Source organism: Loxodonta africana, chromosome 13 (assembly GCF_030014295.1).
Source record: "Loxodonta africana isolate mLoxAfr1 chromosome 13, mLoxAfr1.hap2, whole genome shotgun sequence".
NCBI lineage: Eukaryota > Metazoa > Chordata > Mammalia > Proboscidea > Elephantidae > Loxodonta > Loxodonta africana.
The window spans coordinates 52,304,321-52,319,930 of NC_087354.1; the positions used below are offsets into that span (position 1 = coordinate 52,304,321).

Consider the following 15,610-nt stretch of genomic DNA (forward strand, 5'->3'; position numbering starts at 1 on the left):
CAGAGGACGATCTTGCCATAAGGCCCCTTAGCCGCATCAGGAGTAACACTTACCTTGGGGAAAGCACAGTAGTTGTGGAAAGCAGGGAGGATCAACTTTAAGCCCAGTCTCTACATTCCAGGAAAGCTGGAAGCATCAGAGCACTGCTAACCTCAACTCAGAATCTGACCCTGATCTTTTCCCATTTTATTCATAGTAGCAAAAGCAACTAACGTTTGGGTATTCATGGGTCCTCTGTCCAAAAAGTGGACTAAAATACATTTTAAAATAAAATCATAACTAAGAGTACAAGCTCTAAAACTAGACTGCCTGGGTTCAAAAGCAGGCTTTGTCACAGCCTGGCCATGTGAGCTTGGGTGAGTTACTTAACCTGTCTGTGCTTCGTTTTCCTCCTCTGTAAAATGGACCTAATAGTACCTGTATCTCATGGGTTGTTGGGTAGTTAAGTAATCCATGGCACACAATAAATGAATGAGTGTTAGCAATTATTTTTATTAGTATTCTCCTTTACTTGCTTAACTACTATTTATTCGGAATCCAAAGAATATAATTGCTTAGAAAGTGTTCACGTTAAGCACATACTGCGACATGTTACTGCATGAAACAGGAAACACACAATATTTCACTTAAAAAGTAAACTCCAGGGCATCATATAAGCTCAACATCTAATTAGCTCCATTTTCTACCCTTATACATAGTGTATTTACTGTATTGTTGTCATACTGTACGCCATGAAAAACGATAGCAATGTTTATGATGAGGAATACCTTCAGAATCAGAGAATAATAATAATAATAAATGGCATTACCACTTTCTCTTCTCTGAAAACTGATCAACTGTGTAAAGTACATACAGTTCATTTCATCGTGAGACCATAGTGTCTGAATGTACTGGATATTTAAATGTTACCGTGTATCTCAGTGACCAGATAAGAAGCATGATGACCACTGACATTAAGATCAGCAATGTTTTGGCTAATACTCAAATACATCAGTCAGAAAGTAACAGCTTCGTTTAAGCTGGCTAACATAAAACAAGTGTTTCCTTTATCTAGTTTTAGATTTTAACTAGACACTCTGACCTGCAGCCCAAGAGGAAGTGTCTCAAGCTACACAGAAGCCACAGATTTCTAATGACAATCTTAAAAATTCAAAAACTTAGATGCAACGGTGTCATGAAGACCAAGAGAATATATAACTGAATGTGCTCTTGATAAACTATTTCTCCTAGCTGAAAGGGTGTTCGGTTTAAGAGTTCTCTTCAGACACGTGGCTTAAAATCACTGAAAAATCTGAACACGTGGCAAGCCACGCCCAGGCACCCAGGATAACAGAAAATTAACCAAGCAGCTGTGTAAAATGGAGATCCAAGTCCAGGCTACTTTATTATCTGTTTCATCTATTTAATCGTGTTTCTCCAAAACCATGCTGAATTTCTAAATTTTAGATTGCTTGTAACTGGAAACAGCCTACCTGCAGAGACTAGAAAATTTCTACTTTATTTTTCCAAAACATGCTTAGAGAATTGTTTGTTGCTTGCTATTAAGAACACTGATCTCTCCAAGTCTTGAGAGCTTGCCAGGTCTTTTCGTTGGCACATGACCTTCAAGATTTAGGTTGTAGAGCACTATGAGACGGCTGGAGAACAGAGCTACATCAATTGATTGCATTATAATTCTCACCTCTCAAAATCTAGGAGAGGAATCTGTCTCTTCAAGTGCAGAATTTAAGTGCTTCTACTTTTCTTCTCTTTTAAAAAAATGTTATCTGTACAAAGTATTTTCAGGTTCCCCAAATCCTAGAGATTTCAAAACCACAACAGCCACAATTAAGATACGCAGTTAACATTTTCCAAAGGTACTCTTAAGTGTACACGGAAAAAACACTCAATTCCAGGACTAAAAATATGTGAAAAAACAAAAGTTAACCAAACCAAGATGCTTTCTTCATGCAATGAGGGTTTAAAAATAACAATGGGGGAAATATTTCAGATAAATACAATATAGATTTAAGCCGGTATGACTATGATTTCCCATCTGCCTGTTGCAAAGCTATTAATTTCTGAAGCACATTCCAAGTGCATTTTCTAAGCTAAAAGAGCAGTAAAAATAAATGTGCTACTACCAGGCTAAAAAACACAAAGTTTGATATTTATTTGAGTTTGTGTTAGAAGAAAAGAGCTACTAAACTAACACCATTTTGAAGCCAAGAACTGGGAAGAAATGCTCAGGCTTGAACTGGGGGAGAGGAGGGCTACGTCAATTGGAAGCAAAATGTTTTAATGGAACTATGAAACACTTGGCACATGCTAGACAGGCATTAAGGAGCCCCGCTGGTACAGTGATTAAAGCACTCAGCTCCTAAACAAAAGGTCAGTGGTTCAAACCCACTAGCTGCTCCACAGGAGAAAGATGCAGCGATCTGCTTCCATATAGGTGACAGCCTTGGAAACCGTATGGGGAGTTCTACTCTGTCCAACAGGGTCACTATGAGTCGGAATTGACTCAGCTACAGTGGGTTTGGTTTTTGGTTTTAGACAGGAATTAATAATGAACTCTATGAGATCATTTTCAAAGAGAATTCCTTTGTAAATATTTTGGTTTTTTTCAGAAGAATGATATCTGGGATTCATTTCAAAATAAATCAGTAAAGGCAGGGATCGGGGGTAATGGGTGAAACAAGACTAGTCATGTGTTGATAACTGTTGAAGCTGGGTGATGAGAACACGGGGTTTAATTATATTAACTCTCTATTTTTGTATACGCTGAAATCTTCCCCTAATAAAAGCTTTAAAAACTACCACGAGGTAAGCTTTTAATTCAAGATTTCGGAGTTCTTGTTTCATTTTCCAGTCAAATATTACTAGATTCTCTTGATCATCAAAAGAATTCTTCTGAGTATCAAAAACAAGGATCTTCCCCCCAGATTCTTCCCAGTTGTGTCACTAAACAAAGGGACTCTACTGGAAAAGGGAAGCCCGTGGAGAATTATACACTATGATTACGAGATTGTTCTAAACAAGTTCAAATCAACAAAGCTTTGGCATAAAGCTGAAAGGCGAATTAAAAAACAAAGCAGGGTAGTGAATTAATAAGTTCGTCACCTACCTTCCACAGTGGACACTTGAACAAGTCAGACAGACCCAGGGGCTTTTGTTGGATCGGCACACTAATAAAAAGAAAAATACACAATATACCAATTGTATCATATTATTTCCCAATTTCTCCCCTAATCTGCAACACCATACCCTGTGATTAAGCTATAAATACCACGGTTGCTTAGGTGTCCTGAAATCACAAATCCCTGCTTTGTGAGTACAATTATACAAAAACAGCTGTCTAATTAAAGCTATATTGAAAAGAATTTCAACGCACGTCCACAACGGCTGCTCATTTTTAATTGCTGATTCAACTCAAACAGCTCACCCACAAGTTAGACACATATACATTTTTTCTCCTTTATTACTTATTTCCTTTCACCACGGTCTCCGACGAGTTAGCAATAGGCTATTTGCCCAACACATTTTATAAAAGTCCAGCTTTTTTTTTACTCGTGTGTCTTTGCCATACAGGTCATATACCAATATAAATGACATCTCTCCGAGCTTATTTAATAAAAGGTGTAATAGGATAGGGATACATTTAAGAAGACGAAGCCCAGTTTTCCCAAATTAATGTCTTGGTGTCATAAAATATAATTTTAAATATGACAGTTGCACCTAATTCTTGCTGAAGGTGCACCAGGACATAATTACATCAGTTTAAGTATTATGGGGGTGGGGAGGCAAGAAGGGGTACCGAAACTTTTTAAAATATTGAATACAATTTCACTTGCTATTTACCTGTTTGATTAAAAAACTCAAGTCTATATGACAATGATTTTCAAAAGGGGAGGGATATAAAAATCATCTGGGAAGCTTTTTCAAAGCACATATGTTCTACAGGTAGATATCTAAGTAGGGACAGGGACAGGAGGGCCAAGAACACGCACGATCTTGAGAAAAGCAGCTTCCCAGGTGACTCCTAGCTGATCCTTGGGAAACTCTAGTCGGCTTCCCAGGGGCATCGGAGGGGCATCGTAGCACAACCAAGCGCTTAGGATTATAATAAACCCACTGCCTGGCACACAGTGGGTTCTCAATACTTGTATAAAGTCAGTTCAACTTTCTTAGTATAGGATACCAAGCTCCTCCAAGACGTGGTGACCACCTACACCCCTCTTGCCTTATCACGCACCACAAGCAGGCCCTTCTCACTGCTAAAAAAAAAGAAAGAAAAAGGGAAAGGACTCATTGACAAAAGCCCACACAATCTGTAAATTCAAAAACGTTTTCCATTATGAAGAACAGTAATTTTTATAAGACTTATTTAACGTATCTAGGCTTTCAAATATGTTAAATTCATGAATTTGGAACTAAATCTATTACACATAACTCATCAATAAGATGTCTCTCTCCCTTCCACAGCATTAGCATGTTGTTGGAGACTGTTCTCTTTACATGGAAGTGAATTTATATGGCAGAAGGTCAAGATGACTTCTATTTAAACAATTAAAGTATTTCTGTGAAATGTCTTGAGGAAGCCGCTGTAAATCCTTTCTAATGAGAGGGGATTAAGCAAATCAGTTAAACTAATGTTAACAACAACAACAAAGGCAAGGTAGAAATGCCCTGCCTAAGTTTCTTCACACAGATGGACGTAACTTAATTTTCAACAATAATTTCAAAACAGCTTTCTGAGACAGAGAGAAGAAAAGTTTTGTATAATTAACTGGTACACCTATACAAGCAGAATTGGTGGGCAATTCTTCTAAACGGTTTTGAAGCTTTGGTCTTGCTATCAGTATTTTTCTGAAACTTTGTACAATCTTTCCCCTTCCTCATTCTCAGGTACTGTTTCAGAGTTTTTGTCCCTCCCTGAGCTCTCACCAAAGATGAGTTGTAAAACTCGATCTAAATCTACAGAGAAAAGGGCAGAAGGGGAACGGGAAAAAAAACGAGAACTTGTAAGCTTTTCACACAGTTGCTTTGCTCTGCTTACTCTCATATCAATTATCTTTGCAAGGAAAAAAGAAAAACCCAAACCATCAAAGAAATACACATGATAAATTCAACATCTCAGGAGGTGGAGAAGTGAAGTTCCCTGAAATATCTCCCTAAAAGTAAATGGTATCGATATGCTTATTATGCCACCAACCTCAGTCGTATCACTGAAGGGTATTCAACAAAGGTTTGTGACTTGGAAGGAGAATCCATCTATGGCAGACTTACCAACTTATTCATGCTAGAACGACAGTGCTTAGACCAGTGACAAACACACACTCAAATGTCTGTTGAGGGAACTGAATCAATAAAAACAAGAGACTGGTTTTTAACATGACACATTATCATGCACCTTAAGATTCTGTCCTCTTCAGTGCGTCTGTTAAACCTCAATTTTAAAAAATGAGCTAGATCTGTATGTTTTGTCTTGGAATAACGATCCAGATATATGTTGAGAAGAGGAAAGCAAACGGCACAAAAAAAAAAAAAGAGCGAAAGTTGAAAACTGGTGGCCCAGAGCAGCAGACAAGATAGCTAAAATGCCTTCACTAGGTGCCTGGCACTTTTCTAAGTACTTTATATTATCTTACTTAATCCTCAGAACAACCCAAAGGTAGTATTATCATCGCCACTTTTAAGATGTGGAAGTGAAGCACAGCGAGACTAAGTAACTGGCCTTAGGTCAAAGAGCCAGTAAGCAGTGGAACCTGGACATGAACAAAACACAGCCCAGTGATATACTGCCCAAGGATCTCACCTGTCTAGCCAGCACAAAACCCTAAACCAAACCCATTGCCAAGGAGTCAATTCTGACTCATAGCACCCCTATAGGACAGAGTAGAAACGTACTCTAGGGTTTCCAAGGAGTGGCTGGTGGATTCCAACTGCTGACCTTTTGGTTAGCAGAGGAGCCCTTAACTACTAATATTTCTGAAGATTAAAGCTTCAAGTGGTAAAGTCCCCTTCAAGCCAAGGGCTCCACCTTTCCTTAATACGTTAATTATAGTACCATTGTTTGACTTGTTATTTACTATTGATTCCCAAAAAACCAAAAACCAAACCCATTGCTTTCGAGTGGATTCCAACTCCTAGTAACCCTATGCCAGAGTAGAAATGCCCCAAAGGGTTTCCAAGGAGTACCTAGTAGATTCAAACTGCCGACCTTTTGGTTAGCACAGCCACAGCTCTTAACCACTATGCCACCCAGTGGTGCAGTGGTTAAGCATTCAGGTTGGCAGTTTAAACTTAGCAGCCGCTCCACGGGAGAAAGATGTGGCAGTCTGTTTCCATGAAGATTACAGCCTTGGAAACCCTATGGGGCAGGTCTACTCTGTCCTATAGGGTCACAATGAGTCGGAATCGACTCCATGGCAATGGGTTTGGTTTTGGTTTTGAGGAAGAGGGAGGAAGTCTCTGGGTGGCGTGAACAGTTAAGCACTCCACCAGCGGGACGGTTGTTGGTTCAAACCCACCCCAGGGCACTAAGAAGACAGGCCTGGTGGTCTGCTTCCAAAAGGTCACAATTTTGAAAACCCTATGGAGCAGTTCTACTGTGCACACATGGATTGCCAGGAGTTGGAACTGACTCAACAGCAACTAACAATGAGGGTGAGAAGAGGAGGAGAAAAAAGAGAAAAGGAGGAAAGAGGGGAGAGTTTATTAGTGAATAAATAAATACCTCACACAACTTGACTAGAAAAGAACATCATGGCTGGTAAAGCAGAGGGTCAGCAAAAACAAGGGAAACCCTCAATGAGATGGACTGACACACAGTCACAATGGACTCAAACATACCAATGATCATGAGGATGGTGCAGGACTGGACAATGTTTTGTTCTGTTGTACATAAGGCTGCCAGGAATCAGAGTCAACTTGGAGACAACTAACAAAAACATGCAACTTAAGACAGGGATGAAGAGACAGAATAAAAGGAAATATAGTACTGACTTCCCAAATGTCAGAAACATTTTAATAAATCTGAAATCGACTTCACTTTCTGAGTCAAGAAATCCAATTTCTTCTATCATGAACATTTACAATGAGAAAGTGAAGACTTAGTCTCTGCTAGGACACCTGGTCTTGGCTGTTTAAACGACAGTGGTCTCTGAAGGCTTAGCTTAGTATGTTCACATCAGACAAGCACTGGAAAGGCTAGGAAGCTACAGAAGATGAGGTATGATGGGAAATCCAGAAATCATTTATTGCAATATTCTGGGGAATATTCACTCTGTTTATATATGCCTTATGCAAATTAAGAGCCCTTAATGAACTCAGGACAATTATAAAATACAATGAAAAACATCAACACCATTAAACTACCTCTCAGTTATTGGTAAAAGTAGTAGAACTGGTCATAGCATGAATAAAAAAATACTACAGATAATCTTAAAATCATTTATTTTAATCGCCTTCAGGAGAACTATCTTATCATAAAATGTAGCCTCAATTTACAGACAGCTGAGTTCCAGAAGTTCATCTGTAAGATGACACTATTTCCCATGGCAACAGTATCAGAGATTTCCAGGCTCTTCTATAAGACTCTACATGAACCACTACATAGCTGAAATATAACACATATACAATAAAACCACACTAGTTCATAAACATTTGTTTACATATTATAAGTATTATAAATATTAAATACATTTAAAATATTTTTAAAGCTATGAATATACCGTCTTATCTATTCAGCAAAACATAAAAACATTACAGAGATTTTTGTTTTCATTATTTAATCTTAAAAGCTGGTACTGAGAGAAAGCAGGTGATGAGGATGGAAACTCACAAAAGTTCAAACAGATAAGTATGGAAACTTACCAGGGCTCTTCATTACCTAGTTATACTTCAAGGTGACGTCAAGGAAAAGGAAGCCACGTACTCTCACACTAACCCTACACTTGGCCACAGGGGGTCATGCGGAGTCTCATAAACTGAGTAAGTTTCCTCTTTTTTCACTCAGATGATAAAATTTCCTCAAACCAAGATACTCTCGCCTCTAGCAAATCTCCCCATTTGCCTGGGTTCTTCCAATCTGACCCCAGCCTGTCTCCTCTCAGCCCCTGGGCATCTCAGACGGGAAGCTGGCACTAACTAGGCTCCTTCTCTTGCCCTTCTCCTTCAGCCATGACCTCAGAGCCTCCCTGTGGCCCTGTGTTCACCTCAGCCTCAAGCTCTTTAAGCTGTGAATTCAAGCAGGAGTGAATAAAGAATCTTGATCCTCTCCTGAGCTGGGCCTTTCTCCAGAAGGTAGAGTTATAACATATACAGAGGGGTTGGGGGCGGGGGGATCCCTAAAACATGCCTCAGACTCGTGTCTTCTTCCTAAAGCCCCCAAATGCTTTAACTCTTCTGGAAGCCAGGACGTGAGAAGTGAAAGTGCACAGAGACAGAGGGAAGGCACCCAAGAGATCTACAGAGCAGAGTGGGCTGACCCTGCTATTCCTGTAAGGGAAATCCTCTGCTCCTTCAGCACAGCAAATAAAGAAGGGCAGGGAACTAGGGGGTCTGTGCTGGAAGGGGCCTATCTACACGCAAATGTTTTCAGGTTGTGTTCATAAGACAAGGAGGAGTTTAAGAGACAAATGGCACCCACAGTGAATATAATGTTCTTTCTACATATGCAGGGCCACCGCTGATCTTCGGTACCCTCCTGGTGTCCACTACATAGAACCCAGGATGAATAGTACATTTGATATGCAAGGCCTATCACCAATTACTCTAGACTTCTACTTTTTTTAACAAAACATCAGACACTACTGCTTTATGATACAACATAGTCACCGTCCCTACAAGCACTAGTTCAAGCACACGGCCTGAACAGGTAAGCTATTCAGAGCGCATCCATTATTCAGGAGTTGCTTCAACAGGGAGAGAAGGCCCTGTATCTTCTCAAGAATTCAGAAAGGTGAGGATCTGATGACCAGACTGTCATCCTGGCTCTATTGTTACAGTACCAGCTACAGAACTGAGCATCTCACTACCATTCTGGGTCTGCTTTTTTAACCTAAGATGAAGAGTAGGTGGTGATCCTTCAATTATAAAATGATTCAAACAAAAAGCATGACAAGGACAGGCAAAAATTAGATGGAACAGTCATGTCATCCTCCCCTATAGACAAAATTCTTCCAATTCCATTTTCTACCTAATTTTTTTCAAGGCTTAGCAAAAAGATCACTAATGTAGCATTATTTTCTAAATAAGCGGTTTTCAGCTTTTTTCCTGCCTCCTGCCAGCCTGAAAGGCAGACACAGTCCCACCATATTGCCCATCAGTAATAACTTGCTGTAACAGCAGGGGTCGGAGGTGTGGAATCACTGTTCAAAACCATTCTGGACAAGCATGCTGCTATGACAGTGAAACTCGAGACACACCCCCACCACACACACACACGCGCACACACACACACTCAATTTTCAAAGTGCAACATTAAAAATATTAGCAACCAATAAGGAAACACCCATGTGTTTTTTTTTTAAGCAAGTTCATTTTTATTTACTTAGTATGTATACAGTACATACTACGTGCCAGACACTACTGTAGCCACTCTATGAAAATCACTTCACTCCATCCTCATGACGATCCAGTGAAATCCACATTATTTGGCTCATTTTCTAGATGAGGAGACAGGCACAGAGAAGTTACATAAGTTAGTAAGTGGCAGAGCTGGAACTCAAACTCAGACAATGTTTAAAGGCACAGACTGTTGCCAAACAGTCCAGAAGAATGCCACTTTTTGTCTGGGGTCTTAGATGCTAGCAAGCAGCCATCTAAGATGCATCAATTGGTTTCAACCCACCTGGATCAAAGGAAAATGAAGAACACCAAGGACACAAGGGAATTATGAGCCCAAGAGACAGAAAGGGCCACATGAACCAGAGACTACATCAGCCTGAGACCGGAAGAACTAGATGGTGCCCAGCTACAACTAATAACTGCCCTGACAGGGAACACAACAGAGAACCCCTGAGGCAGCAGGAGAGCAGTAGGATGCAGACCCCAAATTCTCATAAAAAGACCAGACTTCATGGTCTGACTGAGACTGGAAGGACCCCAGTGGTCATGGCCCTCCACCTTCTGCTGACCAGGACAGGAACCATTCCCGAAGCCAACTCTTCAGACATGGATTGGACTGGACAATGGGTTGGAGAGGGATGCTGGTGAGGAGTGAGTGTCTTGGTTCAGGTGGACACTTGAGACTATGTTGGCATCTCCTGCCTAGAGAGTAGATGAGAGGGTAGAGGGGGTTAGAAGCTGGCGAAACAGACACGAAAAGAGAGAGTGGAGGGAGAGAGCAGGCTGTCTCATCAGGGGGAGAGTAATTGGGAGTATGTAGCAAGGTTGTGTGAGAGACTGACTTGATTTGCAAACTTTCACTTAAAGCACAATTAAAATTAAAAAAAAAAAAAAAGAATGCCACTTTTGTGTCTGTGTATTTACCCCACTGGTTGAGTTGATTTCAACTCACAGCGACCCTATAGGGCAGAGTACAACTGCCCCCACTGGGTTTCCAAGGCTGTAAATCTTTACAGAAGCAGACTGCCACATCTTTCTTCCGCAGAGCAGCTGCTGGGTTCAAACCACAGACCTCTCAGTTAGCAGCCGAGCACTTAATCACTGCATCACCAGGGACTCTTGTCTGTGTATATACCTGCATGTAAATGTTTAAAAGTCTGGGAGGTTATACAATAACCGTTACCAATTATATAAAAAGAATGGGATTGGGGATTGGAGCTACGTGGACCTATTTTCACTTTCAATTATACTGTTTGAGTTTTTTCAAAAACCATTACTATTTTTATATTAAAAATTAATTTTAAAATGTATTAAATTTGAGGATATTGGTATAAAAAAAATAGAGTTACACTAATTACACAAATTTATTCTACATTATCATGAGTGGTAAATTAAACCAAAATCCAAGATTACAACTCTACGGGTTTGTAAAAATATGATCAATGAAAACTTTGAAGTTTTCGAAGCTGTTATTAAAAAAAAAACCAACTTTTCATAAATTATCAATAGTGAAAGTGTTGTCCTCTTAAAATTGGATAGGGCAAGTATCATCCTAAAAAAATCTATAGATTTTACAGTACATGTAAGTGGAAATATATTCCAGGAGTAACTCAATTTACCCTCAGTGATGTATCTGTAGATGTTTAAGAACAAGGCATATCATCTTTGTATCATAAATGCCCTGTGAACCACATGCTCGCAAACCTATTCTGGCTGAAAGTTCTGAAGTCTATCTTTTCTGTCTTCCTCTGTGGGAAAGGAGTTGGTAAAGTCACAAAAAGAGCAGGAACTGGGCCATAACGTAGTCCAGAAAAGAAGAAATCAAGCTATTCTAAGCAATTGCCAAGGTATTAACGGAGCAAGAACACAGCCCAAATCACTGTCTGGTACACACCCCTCCCTCCTCCCCAATGCTGCTCATTCTGGGAGCAGGTATTGGATTCCCAGGGGACAGGCCAACAGGAGATTACTTGTAAAAAGCAACAGAGGTACCCAGGGCCAAAAGAGTAAGCCTAGGCAGACCTTGGGAGACTAAGCAGAGGTCCAAATATGAGGAGAACAGACCGAGCGTGAGCACCAAATCCATAAATCCAAAGCGATCAGAAGTGGCTAGTTGAGACCAATAGCCAAGATCACAAGAACCAAGAGTTCAGGGCCAAGGCAGAGAAGGCAATTATGAAGCAAAACTTATCTCGGCTGCTTTTCCTCTTTCCTCCATGAGAATCTTTTCCACCTTCCTCCTTCTGGCAGCTCTCTCTTGCCTCTATCCCTTATTCCAGTCTGGCAATCAATTATTCTCTCCTAAATCATTCAGTAAGTAAACTATTTGCTGGTAAAGTCACAGTTCAGCATTTCTTATAACCGTTTTCATTTTTCCCTTTCTGCTTAATGGCTCTATGGTAGACTAAAGATGGCCAGAAATTCTTTGACAATCCCTCCTGTTGGGAGTCAAGGACTATGTCCTCATTCATTGAACCTGGGCAGGCTCTGCAAATGCCCTAATCAACTGAATACAGCAGAAGTGACATTGTGCCAACTTGCAGACTCAGGCCTTAAGAAACTGACAGCTTCTCCTTGCTATTTACTGCTTGGAATGGTTGTTCTGGGGGAAGCCAGCCACCATGCAAAAAAGTCTCACTACCCTGAGACCAACATACTATGAGAAGCCCAAACCATAGGGAGAGACCTTGGAGAATGTGACACCATGTGAACAGAGAGAAAGTGTAACACCAGGAGCACAGAGATACCAGACGTGTGTTAAGAAGCCATCTTTAAAGAGGATGCTCCAGGCCAGGTACTCCAGCTGATGCTACCCCAGCGAAGTTCTTCCTGTTCATGACCCACAAAACAAAAATGGTTGTTTGAAGCCACCAAGATGCAGGACAGTTTGTTACACAGCAATAGATAACCACAACACCACCTGCAGAGGGAGGCGTAGTCAGTGGTATAACATCACCCACCTCTGCCAAGATCGGCAGGTCGAATCCACTAGCCAGTCCTTGGCAACACTATGGAGCAGTTCTAATCTGTCCTATATGGTTGCTATGAGTCAGAATCGACTTGACGGCAACAGTTACCCCTGCCAAATAACTCACTGGACTAACTGACACCATTTTCTTGTAAACTTAAGGATGAGAACCTTCTCGAGGTTCTTCTACCCCAACAGGAATCAAAACTATCCAAAGCCTAGACTATCCCCACTACATCAGAGGTGGTGAGGGAGAAAAGGCATGGCAGATGACCCTCAGCTGAGCTGCCATTGTCCTCTGAACTGGCTCTTTCTACATCTTACCAACATTATCTTAACTCAAATCCAGATGTGCAGTCACTCCCATGTTGTTGCTGTTCTCGGTGCCATCGAGTTGGTTCTGACTCATAGCAACCCTACGTACAACAGAACAAAACACTGCCTACCTTCCCAACCTTTCCCATGTCACGGCGTGCAGAATAAATGGTAACATAAACAGAAGAGGCTGCTCAGGGTCAGAGGTGGTCTGATTGGAGCTCCAGTCACCCCTGGGCTGAGAGGATCATTATCTCAACACACATGTGATCCATTTGCGGCCCCTGTGATGACAAGCTATGCTAGCCAGTCTTCCCCATGGTTATTTAGCAATGCAGCAGATTTCCCTTCTACCCTCATGCCTACTTATTGGGACAAAGATTAGAAGTCATCAATCACCTGAGACAGCCAGCAGGGTTATCAGAGACTCCAAGATGCCGTTCCTCTGAGGAGCTGCAGTGTATAGTACTCAACAATACTTTGGGACCTATCAGAGAAAATGAATGCCCAAATCCCTGTTTTTATCATACCTATGTCCAATTGTCTTGTCCTACTGCCATTCTATAACCCCAGGGAGCAGCCAGCCAACAGTACTACATGAAAGAACCTAATGTGAACTAAATTAAAAGAAAGAGAGAAGCACCAGAAACAGCTGGGTCTGAGCACTTAGGCGGTAAAGCAGCATTAAAGAGTACATAGAAAGAATAGTAAACTACTTAAAATGGATTCAGGCCCAGAACATATGATTAGCTACTACTTAACTAAAAATGTTCTCAAGGCCACTTCTAGCTCTCTGATTTCAAGATTTTCCAGGCAAAAAAATAATTACAATAAAGTATTTCACTTCAACAGCCTTGAATACATTTGTAAGACCACAGGAGACAGGAAGATAGAAGCAAGCAGGCCAACAGCTTCAAGTTTTAAAATAGCTTACACATTACTGCTCAAATAGTAAAACAGCTAAAACTTTTATTCTTCCCTGAAGATGCTCAAATAGTACGAAAATATATTTGCACAAGGATATTCACTGCAGCATTATTTGTAATTGCTAAATACTGGAAACAACCGAACGCCCACACATAGGAGACTGGGTGAATTCACCGCGCATCCATGAGAGGAGTACTATGAAGCTGTTAATAAATAAATAAGCGAAATAGCGAGCAAAGTCCAAAAGAATACACACAGTTTGCTACTTTTTGTTAAAGAAAGACAGAAATAAAAGATTCATGTATCTGTGTATTTTTACAAAAAAGAAACACAGTAAGGATATGTCAGAAATTAATGAGATTGGTTATCTACAGGGCTGGGTGGGCATGAGCGGAAGGGCCGGGGAAGTGACATTTCTCAGTACACCTTTTTATGTGGTTTTGATTTTTTGGAACTATGTTAATGTTTTATATACTCAGAAACTTAAAATCAACAAAGATGAGGTGAAAAAAAATCTAAAGTGGAAATCAAACACAAACAAATGAACCCAACTGTATGTCAAGTACATAATATAAGTACATGGGGGGGATAACCCAAATAATTTTTGAACATAATATTCTATATAATGTCAGTATACAGACAAAAAGAACTGTAGACAAATACTGCTCTCTACTTACAAAGTTGGTTGGTTTGTTTGCAGTGATACGGATGAGTGGGAGACCCTGCATAGTACAAACGGTTAACAAGCTGAGCTGCTAACTGAAAGGCTGGGGGTTCGAGTCCACCCAGAGGCACCTCAAAAGAAAGGATTGGCAATCTATTTCTGAAAATCAATCACTGAAAACCCTATGGAATGCAATTCTGCTCTGACACAAGTGGGATGGCTATGAGTTGGAACTGACCTGATGGCAACTGGTTTGGTTCGGCTTTATGGGTTAGCAACTCTGGAACTACTTTCTTTGACTACAGAAATAAGCAAATTAGTATGGGAACCAGGTTGTCACTGATGGAAAAGGGCATTACAAACATGGAAGGGATGAAAAGCAGACCTGTGGTTTTAAATTGGAACTGGAGGTATCAATAGAACTCATGGTTCAAAACCACACACACACAGATCTGTGTGTATCTGTATATTAATATGTATTAGCTCTTGTCTGCTGAGAGATCACAGTTTATACGTATTATTCCCAAACAATAGGAATGAGGTCTACTTCAAAAAACGGCCATTTCCAAGGCTGAGGCAAGACAAACATCTTAGTATGCCTGAAAATGAGAAAGAGCTCAAAGAATTACGCAGACATGTCAAAATCACAACTCTGGGGGATTCCCACTGGCCAAATCTGAGATAATTTGAACATCAAAATAAATAATGATAATAACAAAGTATCACGGAATAAAATAAAAATCTATGAGTCCATACTAATATAAATAAATGAATTTTAAAAATAGGGGATAAGAAAAGCTTTCTTACATTAGAAAACCAATTAATATAGGTAGAAAGAATGAGAGTTACAAAGTCGCCGTTTTACAACCATCCTGGTCATGACTGACATAATCAAAACCCTCCAATGGATGCTACACCATTAGGGGAAAGTCTAGTGATGATGGTAGCACAACACAGTGAATGTAATTAATGTCACTGAACTGTACATTTAAAACGGTTAAAACTGTAAACTTTTTGTTATATATGTTTTACCACAATATAAATATCTTATTCTTTACTTTCAACTAAGAACATGATTATTTTTTAACAAAAACACAAAGAAAAGGATTAAATTACCAATGTGCAAAGAGTCCTACAAACCTGACACTAGCTTCCTTTACTGATGGCTGATGAACCAGTCCAGT

General features: G+C 40.2%; 1 protein-coding gene and 1 long non-coding RNA gene across 3 annotated transcripts in view; one reads left to right on the top strand and one right to left on the bottom strand.

Annotated features, from left to right (window-relative positions):
• Positions 1 to 15,610, bottom strand: part of USP3 (ubiquitin specific peptidase 3) — an 87,901-nt gene that overhangs the window by 57,612 nt on the left and 14,679 nt on the right. For both annotated transcript variants that reach the window (XM_064267433.1, XM_003418345.3), the window contains exon 2: positions 3,107 to 3,167. In XM_064267433.1, the coding sequence (XP_064123503.1) occupies positions 3,107 to 3,167 (61 nt within the window). The remainder of the gene's footprint in view (positions 1 to 3,106; positions 3,168 to 15,610) is intronic.
• On the top strand, positions 6,118 to 10,894 carry LOC135227273 (uncharacterized). The gene is made up of 2 exons (XR_010317427.1): positions 6,118 to 8,286; positions 8,664 to 10,894. It is a non-coding gene; the product is annotated as an uncharacterized LOC135227273 (long non-coding RNA).